Source organism: Helianthus annuus, chromosome 6 (assembly GCF_002127325.2).
Source record: "Helianthus annuus cultivar XRQ/B chromosome 6, HanXRQr2.0-SUNRISE, whole genome shotgun sequence".
Taxonomy (NCBI): domain Eukaryota; kingdom Viridiplantae; phylum Streptophyta; class Magnoliopsida; order Asterales; family Asteraceae; genus Helianthus; species Helianthus annuus.
The window spans coordinates 48,669,614-48,693,873 of record NC_035438.2 but is presented as its reverse complement, the minus strand read 5'-3'; the positions used below and the strand labels follow the sequence as shown (position 1 = coordinate 48,693,873).

The 24,260-nt window shown below is 38.1% G+C and overlaps 2 protein-coding genes and 1 long non-coding RNA gene across 3 annotated transcripts; all 3 read right to left on the bottom strand.

Annotated features, from left to right (window-relative positions):
* Positions 1-14,273: 14,273 nt before the first annotated feature.
* LOC118479555 (probably inactive leucine-rich repeat receptor-like protein kinase At5g48380) lies at positions 14,274-20,473 on the bottom strand. Its single transcript, XM_035974132.1, has 2 exons — positions 20,128-20,473; positions 14,274-14,683 (listed from the first exon to the last, which is right to left on the bottom strand). Exons 1-2 carry the CDS (start codon positions 20,471-20,473, stop codon positions 14,274-14,276), a joined length of 756 nt encoding a protein of 251 aa, XP_035830025.1.
* A 1,438-nt stretch (positions 20,474-21,911) lies between these two features.
* On the bottom strand, positions 21,912-22,343 carry LOC110944762 (the record flags this gene model as incomplete). The annotated part of the gene is made up of 2 exons (XM_022186411.2): positions 21,912-22,091; positions 22,167-22,343. Coding segments are annotated over 2 exons (357 nt in total), but the record flags the coding sequence as incomplete, so codon positions are not given.
* Positions 22,344-23,237: 894 nt separating this feature from the next.
* On the bottom strand, positions 23,238-23,932 carry LOC118479650. Its single transcript, XR_004859797.1, has 3 exons — positions 23,873-23,932; positions 23,677-23,797; positions 23,238-23,354 (listed from the first exon to the last, which is right to left on the bottom strand). It is a non-coding gene; the product is annotated as an uncharacterized LOC118479650 (long non-coding RNA).
* Positions 23,933-24,260: the final 328 nt, after the last annotated feature.

Below are 24,260 nucleotides of genomic sequence, written 5' to 3'. Positions count from 1 at the left end.
GACGAAGGCGAAGTTGATCCGAGTATCAATGCCACCGGTAAGTTTTTCCGGAGAGGTGGTGCAGCCTTTAGGACAAATCACTTTGCCAACAACAATGGGAGAAGGAAGTTTATCTCGAACCGTCAATTTAACGTATTTGGTGGTGGAAGCAAGGTCCGTCCACAATGTCATACTAGGAAGACCCGGTATATGCGCCTTCGGAATTATCAGTTCTACCATACATGGAGCGTTAAAATTCCCTACTGAAGCAGGAGTAGCAACATTGTACTCCGAATCAACAATCGGCGTAGCTGAAATACGACAGAGTAACGGTATTGACGAGCCTCTAAATGTTCTTATGGAAGAGTGGGCTATACACCCACACTTCCCCGACCAGAAAATTGCAATTGGGGCCCAACTTCCTGAACAATCCAAAAAGAAGTTGTGGAAGCTACTGTCCAATTCACTCGACGTATTCGCCTGGAAAACCTCTGACATGGTTGGAGTTCCTTGGTGTTTGGCCGAACATAAATTAAAGGTGTCGCATTCAACAAAACCGGTAGCTCAAAGAAAAAGAAACATGGCTCCAGCTCGTAATAAGGCCATCTCCAAAGACGTACGAAAGCTGCTGAGTGCTGGTATTATAAGGGAAGTGCGGTACCAAACATGGGTCTCCAATCCAGTAATGGTAACAAAGAAGGACAAAACCTGGAGGATGTGCGTCGATTTTTCCGATCTGAACAATGCATGCCCAAAGGACTGCTATCCTTTGCCAGAGATAGATTTGAAGATCGACTCCCTCTCTAGTTTCCGTCTTAAGTGCTTCCTAGATGCGTATAAAGGTTACCATCAAATTCAGATGGCCTCGGAGGACGAAGACAAGACCGCATTTGTAACAAACGAGGGTCTCTTTTGTTACACTAAAATGCCGTTCGGCTTAAAAAACGCCGGAGCCACGTACCAGAGACTAATGGATAAAGCCTTTAAAGATCAGATCGGAAGAAATCTAGAGATCTACGTTGATGACTGGTCATAAAAAGCCGGGCCGAAGACGACATGATAGATGATATACTCGAAACCTTTACCAGGCTCCGGAGTATCAACCTCAAACTCAATCCCAAAAAATGCTCTTTTGGGTTAGAAGAAGGAAAGTTTCTCGGTGTATGGATAACCCAGTCCGGAATCCAGGCGCATCCTGACAAAATCAAAGCAGTAATCTCCATGCAGCCCCCCAAAACTGTCAAAGAAATTCAGTCCTTAAATGGAAAGCTCGTTGCCCTTCATCGTTTTGTTTCAAAAGCGGCAGATCGCTCTGTTCCTTTCATGAATGTGTTGAAAAAACGAACGGATAAAGGCCAAATAGAGTGGACATCAGAAGCCGATACGGCATTTCAGGAGCTGAAAGTCTGCCTCGGATCCTTACCCACCCTAACTGCCCCAACTACCGGAGAAACTGTCACGGTATATCTCTCCGCTTCCCACTTTGCGATAAGTGCAGTACTCGTAGTACATCGGAATCAAGCACAAATCCCGGTCTATTATGTAAGCCGCATCTTGAAAGACTACGAGACTCGGTACCCGATGATTGAGAAGTTGGCACTCGCTTTGGTACATGCTTCCAGACGCCTCCGAAGATACTTCCAAGCCTTCAATATAGAAGTACAGACCGATCTTCAGATTCAGCAAATTCTCAGGAAGCCAGAGGTCTCCGGACGTCTCACCAAATGGGCAATAGAGCTCAGCGCTTTCGATATCACCTATCGTACCAGAGGGCCCGTAAAAGGCCAGGCAGTGGCAGATTTCCTCACAGAGGTCCCAACCGGAGAAAGCACCAAGGAAAAACCCGCCTTGCCAAAGGTGTGGAACCTATACACGGATGGGGCCTCCAGTAAAGAAGGGTCGGGAGCAGGATTGATCCTAATAGATCCGGAAGGGATAGAGTATACCTATGCTTTACGTTTCGAATTTAAAACTTCAAACAATGAAGCAGAATATGAGGCTCTCCTTGCAGGCCTCCAAACCGCAGCCAAAGCTGGTGCAACCTCCGTATTAGCGCATGTTGATTCATTGTTAGTAGCCAATCAAGTCAGCGGTGAGTACGAAGCGCGGGAGGAGAATATGGTGCGGTATCTTCAGCAGGTCAACAGTTTAATCTCCTCCTTTGATTCTTGCAAAATAGTACACATACCGCGGAGCAAAAACAAAAAGGCCGATGCCTTGAGCAAACTTGCATCCGTAGCATTTTGTCATCTATCAAAAGAGGTTCTAGTTGAAACCCTGCAAGTCCCGGCCATCCAACAGACAAAGTCAGTTATGTCGGTCTCCACGCTTGAAAGCTCTTGGATGACCCCGATTGTGGATTACTTAAAAATGGGACGCTCCCAGAAGACAAAGCTCAGGCCCGGAAGCTAAGAGTGAAAGCACTGCAGTATCAGATTCATGATGGGCAACTCTACCGTAAAACCTTTTTAGGTCCACTCCTTAAATGCTTAACACCGGAGGAAGCTAGTTACGTCATAAGGGAAATCCATTGGGGAATATGCGGCATCCACGCCGGACCGAGAATGGTTATAGCAAAAATCATGAATGCCGGATATTTTTGGCCGGGTATGCATTAAAGTGCGGTTAATGAGCTCCAATCATGTGAAGACTGCCAGCGTCACGCTCCCATCAGCCATCGCGCCAAAAACAACCTCGTTCCCGTAACATCGGCTTGGCCGTTCCAGAAATGGGGAATTGACATTGTAGGTCCTTTCCCTGTCTCCACCGGAGGAGTAAGGTTCCTGTTGGTTGCTATCGACTACTTCACAAAATGGGTCGAAGCCAAACCCCTTCGGACGATCACAGGAGACCAAGTGCTGAGGTTTACATGGGAAAACATTGTGTGCAGATTCGGAATGCCTCTTTGTATAGTAAGTGACAACGGAAAGCAATTTGTAGAAAAACCATTCAAACATGGTGTCAAAGAATGCACATTGAGCAGAGTTTCGCTTCGGTCTCCCATCCCCAGGCCAACGACCAAGTAGAAAGAGCCAACCGCAGCATTGTGGAAGGCATCAAAAAACGCTTGGGGAAGGAAGGCGTCTCATGGGCAGATGAGCTCCCACATGTCCTATGGGCGCATCAGACCATGCCTAAAACGAGCAACAAAGAAACTCCTTTCAGCTTGACATACGGCACCGAAGCTGTCATACCTGCAGAAGTAGGGATCCCCACACCCCGCATACAACAGAGCCAGCAAGAGAACGAGCGAGAACTCCGTCTAAATCTTGATTTGATCGAAGAAAGAAGAGAACTCGCGGCAATCCGGGAAGCCAAGTATAAAAAAGACTTAGAAAGACACTACAACTCTAAAATAAAAGAAACCCGGTTCAAGGTCGGAGAGTATGTAATGCGGAACAATGAAGCAAGCCTAACTGAAGGAATGGGGAAGTTAGCCCCCAAGTGGGAAGGACCCTACCAGATCAAAACGACTGGAAAGGACGGCGCGTATACTTTAAGCAAAATGGATGGAACCTCCGTTCCACGTACTTGGAACGGAGTACACCTAAAGAAATGTTATCTTTAGAAGTTTGTTTCGAAACAAATAATTGTAAAACGGAAGCTATGAGCTCCGTCACCTTTTAAATTTCTTTGTAAAGTGGATGTTTTAGCCCGCACAAGTTATATTACAAGAACCGCAGAGGGTTATACCTGCGGATTGTTTAACATGTTTTTACTGCGTACTTATCGGAAAAATTTAACTCCGAGCCCAAAAAATAGAATGTTATGAATTTTTCTATCAACAAAAGTTGCAACTTATAAATAATCACCGGCCGAACTCAGGGGTCCAACCCTAAAGGGAAAGGACGAACTGGCATCGTTCGTATTTTCCTCAAAATTATCCTTAACAAAACACAAAACGGATCCGCATCTAACAAAGAACGTTCTAAAAATTCAAAATGTACACATCAAGGCATGGACGCATGTGCAAAAATAGTTACATCAAAATAATCCGGATATAAACGACCGGAACAAATATCGATACCATTCACGAAAGGATAATTGTCAAAAGTAAAAACATCATTACAAATTATAATAAGGCACCTGTCAAGGTACCGATTGTATTCACTATTCAAAATAAGGATATTATCCGGACTAACTAAAAACTTCCAAGGTGCATACCCCAAGGAGCCGGGCATGTCCACCTTACTCATCCGTAGAATCAGCATTAGCAAAACGAAGAACTTTTTTGATCTCACTAAGAGGCGCGTTGCCAAGCTTCGGAAGATCTTCAATCACCGGAAACTTGAGAGTATCAAAGCAAGCGACCGCCGTCTTAAGCTCCTCCGTGGCATTGCGATTCAATAACGGAACCTCCTTGAAAGGGGTCTTTTTCTGCAAGGCATGAACATAACCGGAATGCAGACATGAATTGATGCCCACCGCACTCATTGCATTATTGACTCCAGCCACGGCGGCGGTCATCTCTTTACCCTTGTGGATATTCTTTGCCAAAAGCTGGGCTCCCTCCGAAAGCATCCAAACTTTTGTCTCTCAAAGATCGTCCACTTTTGTTCTCAGAGAAGCATTCTCCGCCTTCATCTCCTCAATTTGGTCTTTTAAATCAGCTTCCTCTGATTGAAGCGCATCACGCTCTGGGGAAAATGTTAGAAAAACAGGGAAAGAAAAAGATAAGTAAAGTAGAAAGATAGACGTACCAGCCATCATGCTCTCATAAGCAAGACGAGCCTTGTTGAGAGCTTCCTCCATCTTAGCCAAAACCGTCTTATGCTCTTCATCTTTCTGTTTCATCGATTCGGAAAACACTTTGAACTCCGAAGAGACCTTATCTCTGTCCTCGGCTGCGGCGGCAGCAGCCGCTTGGGACGACTGATTCTGAGCAGTCAAAGAGTTGACCTTCTCCTGCTGAGTTCGAAGATCCTGAGTCAACTGAGCTATCTTCTTTTCCACCTCCGGACTCCTCTGAACTTTGCGTTTCAACGAACGAACTTCTTTCTCCAAATTCTCCCGCACAGATTCCGCCTCAATCCACCTACGATAAAGCTCCGTCACGAAAATATTCGATTGAGCCTGGTTAGTCAAAACCGCAGCTCCCAGATCCGGATTCTTCATCTTTCGGCTTCTGACGTGATCTATCGGAGTGTTTATATTAAAAAGCATGGTCCTAGCAGTTAAAGTATCCATCACTGTATCTTTGTTCCGGATGTCCCAGTCAGGAATGAATTTTTCCTCAGCAATCACTGGGTCAATCTCCATATCATCCGAAAACAAATCTGCATATCGAAAAAAGGACATCAACTCAGGTCCGAACCAAGATGAGGGAAGCGAAGACACTTGATCTTCCTCATCATCCAAAAAACAGTCCGGACCCAAAGATGATCCCAAGTGCGTACCTGAAAAAGTTACCACCTTCGGTTCATTATGGGCTTTGCCCTTATCTGTACCCACCGGATTCTCCACCTCCATGCTCTCCACTTCACTGTCAGGAACAAAACCACCTGAATAAACAGGAGCCGGTTTGTTACGAGCTAATGCTGCCTCCTCCCTCGAAAACTTACCTCCGGTTAGGTGTTCATCTAGCTCGTCCATTATATTACCTTCGGAATAAGAACCCCCTTTGTCTTCTTCAACTTTGGCATTGGGAGAGGATCACTGGAGCGTATCTGAACCGTTTCATTCTTCCTCTTGCGGGAACGAATCACTAGGTCCGCACCCAGCTCAACACCTTTGCTTTTTAAAGACGAAGGCCGAGATAGAAGGGCCTCATCCAAACCACGAATCTCCGGATCGTCGTCCACATCATCAAGGATGGATTTCCGGCCAGTTTGAGATCCGGATGAACCGCCAGCCTCCTTCGAAGATACCGGAACAAGGGAAACAGTTTTAATAGCAGCTTGTTCGGGCGGACTCTGAGGAACAGAAGAAGTCGCCTCAGCAGCAGATGACGTGGTTACGTTCGGATCAGTCTGGCCACGGACTGGATGAGCCGAGGACGCCACCTGTTTCATTAATGGAACATCCTCCTCGCCCTGCTGCTCGAAATCAAAATCAAAAGCGTCCATGCTCGGAACTTTTAGAGCATCAAGAAGCGACATTGCGGCACCTACATTTCCAAAACAAATAAGAGAGTTAGCAAAACAATTAAGCAAGGGTGCCGAAGGGGATATAAAGAGCCGAAACTTACGATCACTCTTTCGGCGAATAATCGGCCAATCCTTATCCCCTCGGGCCCATGAAAAACTAACTCGACCTAACCAAAGGAAATGCTCGGGAAGAGGACGAATAGGGGACTGATGCTCAACCAAGGCACGACCTAGACTCTCGTTAAACACAAAGTTTTCGTCAAGATCAAAGGACATAGACTGGTCTTTGAAACGCCACCTCATGTCCTCCGGAAGACAACGGTCGTCTAACCAGAAGAAATTATCTTTCCAGTTTTTCAAACTAGACCGTTCGTTGGAGGACGGATAAGGGACATTCTTCCGATGTGCAAAAGTGTACCAGTCTCCGGCCGTGATAAACTCATAAAAATATCGGAAAACGTTTAAATCCGGTTTCTGATCAAGGGCTCGACAAGAAATCTCAAAATGGTTAATACGGCTAAGACCAAATGGGTTAACCTGACAAACATGAACCCTAAAAAATTGTAAAACCCTAATCAAGAAACGGGAGAAAGGAACCCTATAGTTGGCAAAGTTACAGACACGAGTGTAAAAGGGAAACTTCCCATGACGGAATGGATATATGGCTTCCGTACTGGAAGGGAGGACCGGATGAAGATCTAAGGGAATCTTATAATCTCTAATGAACTTATCCAACTGACGTTGGGTAAGCACGCTCACGCTTTCCGAAAGATTTTCCTTACCCGGCGCCATAACTTTAAAAAGTAAAAAGGAACAAGGACGCACCTTTTTCTTTGAAGAAGAAGAAAAGATTAGAGAGGATAACAGCAGAGGAGATGGAAAAAGAGAGGAAAAAGGTAAAAATGAAATGGTAAAAACCAAATTTATAGAAAAAGTAAGTCGGTTGGGACCTATCACGTCAACCATCACTTCCCACGATTCCCAACGCGGGTTCCGTTACCGTCACTTGTAGGTAACTGACGGCCAAGATAATGAAGGTCACCCACACCATTCAAAATACGCCACGTAATCAATTCAAGACCACTCCCGCGGCGACACGTCATCTGAGCAAGACAAAAAGCTTGAAATAATAGTTTGCCAAGTCTTTACAAAAGACTCCCCAAACTAGGGGACTTGAAGATACATGTCCGAGGCCAGACATGATTCTTGAGACGAATCGGACTCCACTTGGACAGACATCTGAAACATGTCCGTTCCCTATCAAAAACCTCCGAAGACGAGCCTCTATTCAAGTGCGTCTAGACGGATGATGTCATCTCAGTTGACTACTATAAAAACCCCATCAAGTACAAAGCCAAGTACGATTTCTCTGAACCTTCATCCTTATTTTCTCTCTCTAATTTCTCTCTCTACCAATACTTATCCTCACGCCGGAGGGTGGTCGCAGAGGGGCCCTCCCATCTCTGCGGCGAGCCTAACGGTTTTCTGTTTTGCAGGAACCTTTCTCAACCTTTGACAAGATCCAAATTCTCGTTTACAGGCTCCGGCCTAACCACGGCTTTTTGGTTCTTCAGGCTTAGCATATACAAGATCTGTTGGGCTTCAATATTACATACCATAGAAACTTTTTGGCTGGAAATGATGGCCCCACAAAAAGTTGCACAAGATATTCACAACCAAAACGTTATTAGATCCCACTATGGTCCCCACAACATTGAACTGAATTCAAACATTCACTTAATTTCCTGACCATAGATCACATACCCCATCTAACGGTTGAGCTTCCTTAGGGTTTTTTTGGAAAATTGATGAGACACATGTGCAGCCGCCAACCATCATTGCCCCAACATTCTCTTGCTGATGTCATTCTGACGTCAGCGGCATTTCTTTCGATATCGCCGCCATGCCTGCTGCCGTCTCCGACCTCCGTCACCTTTAGTCATCTTCTCCGATGAGTACCGTAAACCTGCAATCTGTTTTCGAACTCCATCTCCGGTATCTTCATATCTCACTGTTTTGCTTTCATCGTTATCATCTTCATAACAACCCACCACAGTTGTTCTTCGTGTCCCTCAAAACTCCATTCACCACTGTCTTACCATCATATCTCACTGTTACTCTTCATCATCAACAACATCACGTGACATCACAGTTTATTATCTCCGGTTACCGTAACTCTCCGACGTCCGTCACAATCATCACCTGCACCCCATCCTCGCCGTCAACCATCATCGTCACCGTCTCATCAACACCATCATCATCTTCGTCTCCGGCCATCGACTTCACTTCACCATTGTTACGTATTCATCATCTTCAACTGTAACCTTCTTCCGTCTCCTCATCGCCGGTCACCACACATCCCCGTCACTGAGCAAAGCTTCTTCTTCTACACCACCTCCGAAACATTCTCCAACTTCTGTTCACCTCTTCGTGTACCATACGTCACCGTATCCGCCACAGCTGCCGCGCCGGACTAACTGATGAGTCGGCGACCACTGTGGAGTCTGTTTTCGTGACCCACACCTCTTGTATTCCTCAGATCTTTCAAAAATCAACCTTCTTCACGTCATGTTCACCTGAGACATCAGAATCCAGCTGATACGGCATCTCCGGGATACAACGTTGTCGAAGATGACGACTTGGAACTCTCCATCTTTAAGAATAACACATAAAGACATTTCAAGAAATCAACATATGAATCAAGTATGGTCGAATTTGGTACTTAACTATAGACTAGGTCAAAAGCATGGCAATTTTTCTAATTCCCTATAGTTATGGCTCTGATACCAATCTGTCACACCCCAACTGATGGCGGAAACATTGGAGTGAGACGAAGATAGATTGGTTCGTCACACATAACGCTAATTGTGACAATAGAATAAAAGATAAATTGATTTCATTCATAGTAAAAGTGTTACAATACATGGGAGTTAAAATACAACATGTTCAATACAAGAAACAATACAACAGCAAGTACAAAATTGATACAACGTATTAAAACCTAAAGCGTCTATATGTGTATCTAGGCATCATCGCTACTTCAGTTTCATAGCATCGTCATCCTCAACCTATAACATGTTTAAAAGCGTAGTTCAATACAAACGTATTGGCAACTATACAAGTTTTGTGTAGTAGCATATAAATATAAAAACGATAATGAACAATCCACATGGTAAACCAAGTTATCAAGATTAACATATAAACTTGCATACGATTTACAAGTCAACCCTCGGTTTACGCAAGTATGAATGAATGATTAACTTAACATGACCTCAAGAATACGGGCGGTGCGTTACTCCTATAGTGCTATACATGTTAAGTGGTGGCTCGTATGAAGCTAATGACAAGTTCATCACATAAGAATCACCCAGAAAACACGAATCAAGCATAACAAATAGTAAGCATGTATTGGATTGTTTGTTGGTATATTTTCATAAGAATATGTATACTAAGTGTGTTTTCTATATGAAAACATGTTACACCCAAAAGTATGAAAACGGTAAAATGGGTCAAGTATACTCACAAAATTGCTAATTCTTCCGATTATCCAAATGTTGACGAGTGTATGAGGTTAGGAGGTTGAATGTATTTGGATTGGAGTTCAAGGAGTGATTACATTCGGAATTTAAAGTATAACAAAATAGATATACAAGAAACTAATCACTTAGACTTAATACTCGTTCTTGACACTATGGAAACTTATAGGGTTTAGAATGATTTCATGAGTTTAAATACCCATTAGAATCGTAACGAGGAACTAAGCACTTAGGTGATGTAACTTAACAACTTGATGAATAACCATTAGATTATCACCAAGGGTTCGGTTACTATGGGTATTATATATTCTATATATTGTATATTATAAGTTCTAGTCCAATAATAACAAGAATGTCATATAAGTCAAACATGAGGTAGGAAGATAAATCTTCCATTTAGGAACCTCTTTGGTATTCATATAAGTCATGCATTAGGTAGGAATATGAATCTTCCATTTAGGTACCTCTTTTGTATTCACCAATGCACAAGTTGTCACAAGACAACAAGGATGGTCATGAATGTACAATAAGGAATTGAAATAAACTAACTAACTAACTAAGAATAAAACATCAAGTGATGTGTGGATTTGTAAGTAGAATAGCCCAAGCTATCCAAATAATCACACATATTCAACTACAAGACTTGTTCATCATTTATGGGTTAAAACCCTTTTAAAACGGAAAGTTTTGAGGCTTAAAACCTCTGGATTTGTATGTTACAACCTTGTTTTTAAGCACACATAATCATAGTCTTGATTAGTGGCATAAGAACATAGGAATGTATAAAGAAAGTATAAGTTCATGTATGTTTAATAAATTTTCCTTCCAAAACAGAAATTTAGACCTCATTTTAGTGAGGTTTCACCTTATTTTCCATGGAAAACCTTGTGAGAACAATTCTAGAGGTGTTCCATACTTTGTAAAGGAAGAAGAAGTGAAAAAGATGGAAGAAAGGTGAAGAAAAGTGCTCATTTAGCACTTAGAATAATCTGTCCAAAACTTGCATTTTCAGCCGAGATTAGAGTGTTTTGATAGTGTAAATGAGTTGGAAAAATGAAAATGAGTGTTGGGAGGTTTGGTTTTATAGTTGAGTGAGATTAGGTGAGTGTTTAATGAGGTTTAGAAGCCCATTGGTGGAGAATGGAGGTGGAGGTTGGAGCCATAAATACAAGATTCAAAATTTATATTTTAGGGTGGAGGTTGGAGCCAAAAATTCTGATTCAAAATGTGGGTTTTAGGTGAGGTTTGGCTTTCTGTCACAAATTGTCCCTCAAGTTTGATAAGTATGCAATTAGGGCCCCAAAGTTAGGTTTTAGGGTGTTTTCGAGTGCTTTTCACGTAGTTTCAAGCGTGTAACAAGCATACAAGTATCGTAAACTTAATAGTGATGTCAAGTATGTCCATGTATGTGAAATTATGTAAAACAAGTATCGGTAATGCCGGTTGTAACACATTGTTGTCGGTTATCGCACAAAATGCAAGTATAGGCGATTTACGATCTATAACACATAATTGCAAGTATAATTAATATGTAGAAGGTGGTTACAAGTATAATATGATGTATAATAAGTATTGGAATCATTAATTGTTGGTTAATCACAAGTATTGCACGTAAACGCGTTGAAAGTCGGTTATTTGCACGTATCTTCACATACTTTTGAATTAGGGTTCGTTGCATGCGATTGCAAGGATAAATTGAACATAACAAGTATAAATGGAACATAATTGATATAAATATGACTTTCATTATGATCGGACTCTCGGATTACAAGGTTTCAAAACGAAATACGATTACAAGGAATAAAAGTTTCCAAAAAATAGAATTACAATACAACTTTCTGATTAAGGAAAGTTACGAAAAAGCGGAGCGTTACAATCTCCCCTTCTTTAATAAATTTCGTCCTGAAATTTATTCAATAGGAAGACTTTGAAAAAGAGAACGTTTTGGCTAAGGCAATTGACTAAAATCGAGACTAAGAAGTGTGAAATGTGTCAAAAAACGTATGAAATTGTTTGAGGAACGAAAGGATAGGTTTTAAAAACAGAGTTTTGACTAAGATGACTTGAGATTTTAAACACAAGTAAAACGTGTATGTGTGTGTATATGTAAGGTGAGCTTTAAACAAGTTTGAATAACTCATAATGGAAAGGTATTTTAGAATATGTTACCTAAGAAAGAAAACTCTTGTACAAAAACTGTATGTTTTTTTGATGGAAAGTGTGACAGCAATGTAGGTTGTAAGAAAAGTTTCTTTGGTTTTTAAAGAGCATTGATAAATCTCAGTTTTGTAGAAAAAAATGTTTATTGGTGAGAAACGAGGAAGTTAAGTATTTTAAATAAAACGGTTTGGGAGGTAACGGCCAACTAAGCGTGTTTACACATAAACAAGAATGGAAGATAGTCTCAAAGCAAGAAAGTATTTTGGGGTTTGAACGTTTAAACCAATTGATGGTAAATGAGGTTTGGGTAAAGACAAGGAATAACTAGGAACAACGGAGGTGTGAGAGTAAACGCTCGATCAGGTAGAGGAATGCAAGGATAGGAATGTTATGTGTGTTGGATAATAAACAAAAGCGATGCGTTAAGAATGAGGTCTCGTCATGGATAATCGGATGTTGTGCGCTAGCAATGTGTTTGTGAGTTGTTAAAGTTTGTGTATCGGGTCTAAATAGGGTCTGCAAAACACCGAATTTCTCATGGCCCTTTTTACGAGAGTTTGGTAACATGGTGAAAACACTTATATATAGGAAGTACCAACGACGTATCCACCATGTTTTAACCATGCTACGTCTATTTCATTATTCGGTGTCATGTTACGTTCCGTGTCTTACCATACACAGTAATACACTCTATGATTCTCACGTGCCTATCACTGTAATCCCATGTGCACCCACGATTATACTGATCGTTGCATGATCCCCATAGCTTGTACTAGTTCTGTATGAATTAAGGTATACATAAATTTTGAAAATAAGAACGTGTACGCATAAGAATGTGGTATATAAGCATGTTTACGTTTAAGTATGTAAGTGACCAACGTAATCGAATCCCTCTGGTTACGCTCATGTATAGGTACGAATGTATGATTATGAGTATGAATAAAAGTATGCGCATGATCATATGTATAAGTATAAGTATGAATATGCATGTGAGTATAAGTATAAACATAAGACGTATGCTCACGAGTATGGAACATAAGTAACATATAAAACGTTTGAGTATGAGTATGAATACAATGATCTAGACATATAAAATGATCGGGAACTTCAAGTAAGTAAAACGAATGATGTAAATGACATTGTCGTGAGATATTGACTAAAACATGTACGATGATGTGCATGTATAGTTGTTTGAGCAAAACGTTGAGTTTATTAAATTAGATTGATTTTGACTTGGAAAGTAGAATCTAGTTTGCGAATGTAAAAAGAAGGTAAAGTACTTATAGGTTTTGCGTGACGTATTTTATAAAGAACCGAATGCTACTTTTGTTTTTAGAAGAATTTATGTAAGTCGAAAATGGTCGGTCCCCATGAAATTTCCTTGCTCACATGTTTTGAAATTGAAATGACGTATTGAGCGTATTGAGCGGTGTATGAAAAGTCTTTTGAAAAAAGTAAGTTTTGTATCTTTTCAGGGGATCTTGTATTAGAATAAGAAATTTGGAATTTGGAGGGTCTTGTGAGAACGTTGATTCTTAAAAGAAAAATCTAGCATAATGCAATTAGTGATCGTTGAAGAAGTGTTTTTTTTTGTTATTTGATTTTGAAAAGAGTTTTAGTAACGAACTTATATTATTTAAAAGATATCACAGGCATTTGAGAAAGGTTGGTTCGATTTTCAATTGAGAATGAAAGTTCTTAGTATAATGACATAACGTGAGCGTGTTAGTGATTTATGTTAAACCTGAAATTTGTGGGCAAGGTATTCATTAGACCGATTAAGTTGATGGGTAGCATTTCGTCAGATTTTGAAAGTTGGGAACAAAACGTTTACGGTATGACTACGTATTTCGTGTATGCGGTTTTTGTGAAATAGATTATGGGGGTAAGATATACGTTTAATAAATAAATGAACCTTGAAATTTGCATAGTAGAGGTTTTTGACGAATGAATAAACAATTTAGGTATAAAACATGATTATGTTTGCATAATAAAGTCCTTTTGAAGGAAAATTTTGGTAACGATCACCTAGATAAGGGAATCACCCAAACTCATTGGTGAGGCCGTTTGAAGAAAAGGAGTGGAGTTAATCGTCAAGGTAAGGAATTCACTCCTATCTTGATGATAAGTCTCCATTCACTCCACGCATGAATCTCTGCCAGCCTTTAAAAGCATACCTCGGTTTACCATGTGCATATTCAGAACGCAATTTCATCAATATAGTCTGAACAGTCATATGGTGCACATCATGTAATGGCACATTTGTTACAAAAGATGTTGGGAAACACTACATCACATTAAAAAATAAAGATTTATCACAACCAACCAAAATGAAAATAACTTAGCTTGAAAATAATTAATAAATTTAAATTATTTGGAATCATGGCAGACTTAAAAATCGATATGTAAGGACGCAATCGACTTATACACATTGGCAACAGGTAGACGAGGATTCTCGTGAACAGCCAGTACTTCATCAAAATGCTGATCGTCGTTAGGATCGTAATCCGAATCAGATACACAACACAACAGTGTCAACATCAACATCTTCAGATGGAAAAGTATCTTCACCCATGCCATGCTGAATTTCTTCGTCAGTATGATGGACAAATACATTTTCTGGCAGAGCTATAGGTTGGTATTCACGGAATGTACGTGCCAAGTCAGCAACTAACGCATCAACATCATAGGGGCGGGAAATTATCAGATTAAATGTATATTCTTCAACTTTTTCAAACACTAAACAGTCCCACATCAAAAAAGAAATATCAGCCGAAATCTGTGAGAAGTCGAGTATGTAGTAATGAATATTCCACAACTTGTTAATCTTAACAGTCCATTCATTAGGTCCATAACGAATGGTGACATTATTTTGTAGAATGTCGTCATTAAAATTATGTTCTGTGAATTTTATTGGTACCACTGCAAATAGTTAAAAACAAAATTATCATTAATCAAAATTATATAATAAGATAAAGAAATTGTATTAAACATGACACAGTAATTATGTGTTACAGAAAGTTACCATATTTTCTGAAGATGGAAACAACATTATGTGATAAAACATATTTTTCACATCCAAATCATGGTCAACCTTACCTTGAAATGGAAGATTTCAAATTTTGTTATCAGCAACAACGTCAAAAAATATAAAATCTGTGTCCTCCGCACCATGATCTGTAACAACTTTTGACCATCCATCTGTGATGAATCATCCGCTAATTGTCACTTTGACGTAAACATGCCATACATGTGAACCTATTATCAACATCACATGACCAACAGGATAGCCTATATATCCATCGCCATTATTGTAAAATGGCGGCATAGGCTTTAATATTTGTTAGAATAGTCAGTTTCCAAAATATAACAGAAGTAAAAGTAAAATTATAATGAAATGTTACCAGATATGATGATGAAGCATCATGAATAACCTTGACAAACCCTGGAACCATTGCTATATATGCAATTGAAAACAAACACGAATAATAAGATTCTTGAAAAGAAATACGAATAAATTCTGGTAATCATAACATCATATAAAGAATTTCAAACAAACATGAATAATAAGATTCTTGAAAGAAATATAAACAGATACCGGTAATTTTAATATTATCTTGTCATCATATAAACAATCTACTTTGAGACGAAACAAACGAAGGATATGTTATTTTTCCTAATTAATACAAACTTCATGTTTAAGCTTTTGAAATACACGTTTGAATTAAACAATAAAAAATATTTCATTCACAAATCAAAATACAACTTTCAAGTTGTTTAACAAATCAACAACACAGAATCAAATCAACAGATTAACAAAATCAAATAAAAAAACAATCATTCATAATAGTCGGACATAGGGCTTTATAATAACATGAATAGGGTTCATAATTTACATAATCAAATCAAAGAAAACCGATTTTCCATTACAATCGGACATGGGACTTTATAATAACATCAATAGGGTTCATAATTTACAGAATCATATCTAAGAAAAACGATTCTCCATAACAATCGGACATAGGGTTTTATAAAAAAACATCAATATCTATCAATTTCTATAACATAACATAGTTTTAATATACAAATCAACGAACGAACACATAATGGATGATTTAACAACGAATTTAAGAAACGTACCTTAAAGATATGCTTCATGATCGACAAAGAACCGAATCGATGAACAAACTGATGAATACATAAACATTTATATATCTAGGTTCCTTGACAACAATCATTCTTTCATATGGAAACCGATTCATATTTTGGAAGATGATTGAGAGAAGATAAAAAGACGATTCAGGATTCGGGATTTATGTGGTATAAGATGCGAAGGGGAGAATAAGAAGAATAGGAGGAAGTCTAATCGTTTGCCGCTCAAAGGAAAAAAAAAAAAAAAAAAAGAGGAAACAATGAAATGCCACATGGCATCTAGTAGCTTAAGTTCATGTCATGTGGCCTAAGCTTGTTTTGCTTTATTATTATTTACAGATTTACACATTATAGATTTTATTAGAGACATAAACTCTAATAAAAACTAATAAATTGACTTAAAAACTCTACCTAAGAGTTTATCACCCATTTGAAGAGTCTAGTAAATAGTTATAATTTTACTAAATTATAATTTCACTAAATTAATATCAATTCACACCGTCTAATTTCCAACAAAAAATACCCGAGCCCGGTGGGTATACTCGAAACTCGAAAGATCTGAGACGGGTATGAAACGGAGTATGACATCAGTCTTAAAAAAATTACTCGTATAGGATTAGGTGATACTCTACCCGATTACCCAAACCACATATTTATTTACCCGGATCATATACCCTAAAATTTTGTATTTTTATTTTCACTTTTAACACTTTTCTATTAATTGTTTATTTGTATATATTTGTTTGTTTTTATATATGTGTTTGTTTTTATATTTTGGACGGACACATGTTTTAAAAAGTAGCCCCAACTGAAATTAATTTTCGAACTAAAATCATTTAGTCACTGCAACTTTAATAAAAAAACTAAAACTAAAAGTGGTGAAACAAAAAATGGCTACTCGATTCCTTAGTCTAAATATAGTTTGTTTATAGTTTTGAATAGATTAAGTAATGAAATGAATTGTTATTTTACCAATTAATATTGTAGACTTTCAGGTTGAACGTGTATTGGGACGTGGTTTACTTGTTCGGATTTGACTATGTTGAATATATAAAAGGATTGATTGGAATTGACGTCTACGCTGGAGTGCAGATTATTTTTTTACTGCATATTATTTCATTTTTACGTATATCTCTTTTTTACTCCAGATTTTTGTTTGAAATTTGACAGCATAATTTTTTGTTTTTACATAATTAGTTATAAGTCGCGGTTCATACAACACCGATTAAAACCTTTTCCTCAAATTGTAAAATGATTTTAAGTCTCGGTTCATAAGGTTGACTAAAAACATTTGCATAAAAGTATCAACATCTTTTTAGTCGTTGTGGGTTATTCTAAGACGAGGTTCAGCGCAGACCACGCCTTATAAATAACACATTTTTTGCCGTGACATTTTAAGTCACGGTTTGAAACCACGACTAAAAACTGTTTTAACCCCGTAATGCTCACTTCTGTACTAGTGACTCTAATTGAAAAGTTATCAAAATTGTAGTTTTTTTTATACATTTGTTAATACTAGATGATATAAATCTTTCTAAACTTGATTTTGGCTCCTGAAATATAATAGCCTTAATTGTTTGTTACAAAATTTATATCTTCTATGAAATTAGTGTAAACTGTAGTTTTGAGTCTTTCTATGTATTTGTAAAGATTCAAGGGATTAGTTTGTAACAATTGTACATTAGAAACTCTCTAAGTCGATTGCATTCGGATTTAAGGATGCGGCGGTTTAGAAATTCACGACATTTCCTTCATCAAGTTTGTGCTTCAGGGTTCATCCCTCGCTTTTTGTTCTTAATGTCTATCGAACACAAAGGACATGCATGTTAACAAATGCTCAGAGAAAATTCATTGGGGCATGAGTGTCGTAAGACACGTAACAGGGAAAAATTTTTACACTAAATAATTCAGTATGAATCTCGTTTGAATATCGGGAAGGTCTCCTCTGCTATATCATGGTATAAACCACAAATCTGTTGACCACTATATTTAGCAACAAGGAATTTTGTTTCATTAATTAAAATTAAATGAAAAAACATGAACAAATTGTAAAACACGGGATTACAAATCCACTAGATTGCTATCAAGAACAGGACTTTAAGCTGGATAATCAACATGACTTTAAGCTGAATAATCAATTGATTTCAATAAAAATATTCGTACTTACATATCGATCTATGTGATTGTATATATACACTAGGAGGGATACGGCGTGTTTTTATCGGAGCAGTCACAACCATTTACAAGTTTATCAAACTTCACATCGAACACTTAGACTCCTAGATGATGCAACTTTGAAATCAAACTAACTATACATAAATTTCATAATTGACCCGAAACTTGTAGGAAGTAGGTTTACAATTTTATTAAAATAATAACAAAATAAATAATAAATAATAACGAGACTCTTGTTATTTGTGAGAAATTTTACTAGTACAATATCGGTTACATGAACTAACTAAAATAATATAAAATACAATTTAATTGTACCAATCTTTATTCAAGTCGACGTCTTTGGGAAACTTCAACCGCACCTTATGGACTGCAACAATGAACATACTAAAAAGATGAAGGTTTTGGTTGACGATCGTGTTTTACACGGGGTCCTTAAAACATATTTCGCGCCTGCTCTCAGACGGTCTGTTTCTACAATACAACAACCGAAGCAGTAGTAGTTGTACTACCGGAGAGGACACTCGTGCCCAAGATTACACCGGGTATGATGGATTTCTTGTTTAAATTGTACGAAATTATGAAGTTGCAAAGGATTTCTTGAGATTACTCACTCTCAAGTTGCTGAATTCTAGAGAGTCAAAAGTGTGTAATTATCTCTTGTCCAAGATTATGAACTATCATATACACATAGAAGATTAACGTCATTTAATCTTGTAATAAAACCGAAAATGACGTGGGATGAGCGGATTAGGCAAGATTTGCTAGATTTGCACCTCTTTGAGGACATGGTCGAGGACAGAATTTCATGGAGACGTAGGATTAAGGTTAAAGATTTTTAGGAGTTTGGCCTGGTTTTTAGCTTAGGTTCCTATCTTATGAATTTATTTTTTTTTCAGTTTCTATGAGGTGTGATATACATATGGGTATATATATACTAGTCGTTTACCCGCGCGATGCGGCGGGAAACATATCACTTAGTTTGGTGAGTTTAGGGCTATGTACGGGGATATAGTTTCCGATGTGGCATGCAACGATGATGGTGGGAGTGTAGCAGAACGTGAGGGTCGTTGCGGCCTTCTTCAGCGGCGGAGAATCAGCGGTGTGCGGCGATTGGTGGTTTCGTGATGGCGTTTAGTGGTTATTGTGTGACGGCCGGTTACCGGCTTCAAGAGAAAACAAAGAAAATTGTGTGATTCTAGTTATGTTATGAGGGGTTTTAAAGATATGGGTAAATCAACCGTTTTGAATGATGAATCGATCATCGGTTACAATGAGGCCTTCGGCAGTGGCGAAGCTTGACGTTTTCGACCGAGGGAGGGGATAACTATGTAAATACCATTTAAAAAATGAAAAAACAGACATCTGCCCGATGCGGCGAAGGCAACATATTACAATGTCACACTCTAAAGCTTGAAAATTTTAGAGGGTTGTTGGGTGACTAAGAACATCCAACAATGTACTTATTCGATTCATGCTTCTATCATTGTAGATGCCCTTAAAAAGTTCATCACCAAACCCAGAACCAAAAGAATACGGGTTAGTTCGGTTTATTAAGTTCCTTTTGCCAAAAGAATATGGTTTGTTAAGCTCCTTATGAATCGAAGGAGTTACCAAAGACGCATAAAAGTGTTAATTCGGTTTATTAAACTCGTTACGTCCCACACAAAAAAATTAGTTATCTACAATTTGGTTAGAGATGAGAAAATTAAAGTGTAATTAGTGTTTAAAAAACCAATTTAACCAAATGGACCTTTTGCATTAAAAAAAATATTTTATAAGTATCTTAAAATGTCCTTTTAAAATGCATTATGTTTATAGATATTGAGAGAAATTACATAGTTCATGTATGCCTAGTTTTTACATAATGACATTTTTAGGTGACATATATAAGACCAATACCGTTTATCAAATAACATAGTTTTAGGGGACACATTTTCATCCATGAACCGTATGTTAAGACATGATTAGCAGTGTCGAGGCAATATATGCTGGTGATCGATCCATTGAGCTGTGTTTCTTTCGTAAAACCAGTCACAGACTGCTTCGGCAATAGCCTGAACCAATAGCCACTTTTAACCGGACCCACCATTCCATATTTGACACATTTTTGGTTTTGCCAACGGGGTGTAGATTATCGTGCAGGGTACCGTTTGGCATGTATTTGTAGACTAAAAGCCGTTCGTGTTTTGTGACACAAAAGCCTAAAAGTGGGACCAGGTTCCAGTGTTTCACGTTCCCAAGTGTTGCCATTTCTGATGCGAATTCTTTCTCGGAATGCCAAGTGTCTTCAAGTGTTGCTTTGTATGAAGAACTCGTTCTTCCCCACCCGATTATGTTGTCTTTGCTAAAACTGTTGGCGGCTTTCATCAGATCACTCAATCTCATCTTTGAAACTGGATTTTCAAACATTGAGAGCTGGAATTACAAGAAAAAGTTGGTTAATAACTTAATATGAAGCAAAAATAATTAACATATGAATCGAAAATTCGATCCATTTATTTATGAGCAGGTCAATCCTAGTTATGTTTAAAAGGAAACGGGTCAAAAGTCATACAAAGTGTGTGTTTTATGCGTATAACGTCCTAAACCATTCTTATTTAATTATATAAATTATTATGAAATAACAAAAAGTTTGTAATCATATTTGGCACACGTATTATTCATAAAAGAGTAAATTACGATTTTGGCCTCCGTGCTTATATCACTTTTACCCTTTTAGCCCAAAAAAGATTTTTTTAACATTTGAGCCCTCAACGTCTTTTTTTTCTAACCCTTCTGGCCCCTAGCGTCTTTTTTTCTAACCCTTTTGGCCCATAATATTTTATGGATGGGTTAGTGTTAGGGGCCAAAAGGGTTCCCAAAAAAGACGTTGGGGGCTTAGATGTTAAAAAATTTTTTTTGGGCTAAAAGAGTAAAAGTAATATAACCACAAGGGGCCAAAATCGTAATTTACTCTCTATAAAAAAAAGTAAAAACTTTTTGAATAATAGAGTTTTGGGTCAAAAATGTATTTTTAACGACTAAAACTTATTCAAAAAGTGTATACACCCCGACCCATTTTAACCCGCACTAAAAAACATATATATGTTTTGACCCGTTATTTGAAGAACTGATATAACATGACATGAGATTTGATATCAAGAAAAAACAATTTGAATACGAATATCTCCAACTGCCTTCAAGTATATACAACTCGGTATGCATATAAACCTCATCTAAATAGTTTACAGATCGATCAATAATGATAAAAATATGACTACCTACATGTGTAAAAAGAATTCTAGTTTATGCCTCAAGGCCATATACCTGTGCAAGTCTTATCTTGTTGAGTTTTAGCAGCTGCTTGCTTACACATGCAATCTGGCATTGGATAGCGTAAAAGCGAGGCACTTGGCTTCCTTATTTCACTTCCCTTTACATCACTATGATGAAGCATTTCCTGCAACTGCCTCTGAAAGCACTCCCATCTGGAACAACATACAAGTGGGTCGATCCGGGATACAAGTCAAACATGACGATTCAGAAAACACTCTTAAAATGAGGAACAAAGCTATACAAACACCACTACTGACACTATGCGAAGTGCACTCGAAAGGGAGCTTCTTGTGAACGATAATAGGATGGTGAAGTTACTCGTTTGTTTACCTTTCGCCTCTTGAACTTTCTTTCTCTGCCGTCTAAATACATGAAAGACGACATTTGCCCATCAACACCATCCTCCAGAGGTAAAGATTTGATATCATCCTCAAAACCATAAGCTAAGCCGTGCAGCCTGAATACAAAATCACTTTTAAAAAAAAAAAATTCACATAGAAGACTGCATTTACAAAAGGAAAAAAGAGGCTGACCCGTTACTTGATTCGCACACGTGTTTCAACCGCTTTTTATCCATTCTTGTAAGAGGCGCTCGGGTGAAGAGCGCCTCTTCTCTCCTTGCTCGTTCTTCCATTTTCGCCCTGTATTTGGTCACATCTCTATCTTCAGTCCCGATTACCTCCCTCACCTATTTCATGCGATCATATCAACTGTAATTTTTTTTTTAAAAAAGAATAAAGAAAATAAATAAAGAGAAACTAACTTCCTCAGGGCTTCCCTCGAGATCATTCATTAAATATCTAGCGTACTCGCTATGCAGAGCTTGCCGGAACGCTTGTTTCTCTTTCCTTGATGCATTTCTCTCATGCTTTGAAGTCGTGCTTTCATCCATTGATGCAGGTGTAATCTTTGGGGGTCGATACTTGCTGTCATTATCATATCATTCAAATCGAATACCAATGAGGCACGCTTTTAAAGTAACATCAAACGATATACACGAGCATCCATAATGGTTTGCAAAAAATCACTAAACACATTATCCTAAATGAAACAAGATGTCCATTATGTACTGCAGAGGAAAGAGTACTGAACTGATTAGTTTATGTTAACGGGTCAAATGGGAAAAAAGAAAGGGTAACAAACAAACATACCAGGTAAAAATCCCACTCATAGCATAAAACTTCGTAAACTTTTTTTAATGAATTAGTTTATTATTATAACTATTTAAATGTAATCAAACCAACCCAATTACCCAACTTTGTTAACAAGAATGTTTTTGTTTGGACGCATTACCAAACCCGTTTAAATAAAACAACTCACATCAGGGGCAATTTTGTCAATAAGCATGCCGGGGTTTGGACGAAGCTTCAAAGCGTCATCTTGTTCACGACGCTTCTTGTCATCCATTGAATTCCCGGTTAGCCTCGTTAGTTTCTGAATTTGGTATTGCAACTTCTTATCAATGGCGCATATCTGGACACGATAACTAAAACAGTTAACCAACTCATCATGCAGCTTTCAAATTTTCAGATGATTAAATTACTAAAGATACAATATAAAAAGAAACCTTCTCCAAAAACAATCGTGTTGTTAAAAGACTGTGAACAAGAGGATGTCGTTGCGAAGCAAGTAATATCCAAGCGACTAACAGTAACTCAAAAGAAGCAAATGCTTAGCCTCAAGGTAGCTGATCCCGTCTGATGTTGGATAAACACCTGATCATAGTGTCAAATAAAAAGCGAAATGTTAAAAAAATGATATCTGTTTGACTTCAAACAGTTTGAAAATCTTTATCTGTTTGGTTTATCTTTGTTTTACGTTCATGAAAAACAAAAACAAAAACAAAAAGCATAAAAAAACAAAAGAAATGACAAAACTATATATCCCAACCAATATGAGCATGATGTTTAACATCAGTTAGGTACCCAATCTCGATCACACTCCTTCATACCTATAAAGATAAAATCCACACACATCAAAATTGTAACTTTTTACTTTAAAAACAGATACAGCAAATGAGTCCAACAGTTGACTTTTTAAGCGTCAAATGAGTTAAGCTTTGACTTCAAAATCGACACAAACTGGTATGTTTTATATAGAAATCTGTACATGGACAAAAATCAGACAAAAAAAAGTTCTAATCTCAACAGAGTAACATAATCAGCATAATCATTTAATGAAGTCTATAAAAGTAAACATGCAAAAGATTTCAAGAATTTCATAATCTCAACAGAGTAACATAAACTTGAAACTGGATCGATTTGTGTGTTTACCTTCATCTGAAACATGATTCCAGAGAGATTCATGGACAGACAGTCACCTGATTCCGGCCATTCTCCAGCAAATCTGTGGATCCCTTGTTCAAATCTGTGGATCCCTTGGTGCCTTCGACATCTGAAAAGCATATAGAAACTACCGTCAAACATCATAACTTGCCAGATATATTCATTAAACGGTATCAGTTCTTACCAAGTTGCCAGATAAAGCTTGTGATAGATCTCATGAAACCCTAGATCTGCTCATCAAACGGATCTGGTGATAGATTCAAACGGATCTGGTGATAGATCTCATGAAACCCTAGATCGCCGAGAGAGAGAAGAGAGAGAGAAGATCTGATGTTATTTTGTGAGATGTGTGAGGAATGAGAGAGAAAGCAATTGGTGATCCGTGTGAAGTCAAATGGACGGTCCAGATGATGATCCGTGTGAAAAAGTTAAAAAAATGGACGGTTGAAGATGATCCGTGTAAAGGGTAAATGGTTTGTGTTTTCTTGTGCCTTAAGACTTGTACATTGTGCATTAAGTGTTTTTTCAACACCTTGTTGAATTACCATCTTGTCCTTCATATATGCTTATTA

What these genes read in the sequence shown, in the direction of transcription:
- LOC118479555 (XM_035974132.1), bottom strand. Translation starts at nt 20,473, where the DNA reads ATGAGATTGAGTGATCTGATGAAAGCCGCCAACAGTTTTAGCAAAGAC. An exon ending in TTCAGGCTATTGCCGAAGCA is followed by an intron (nt 14,684 to 20,127) that starts GTCTGTGACTGG and finishes AACTATTTGCAG; the next exon opens with TGGTACCAATAAAATTCACA.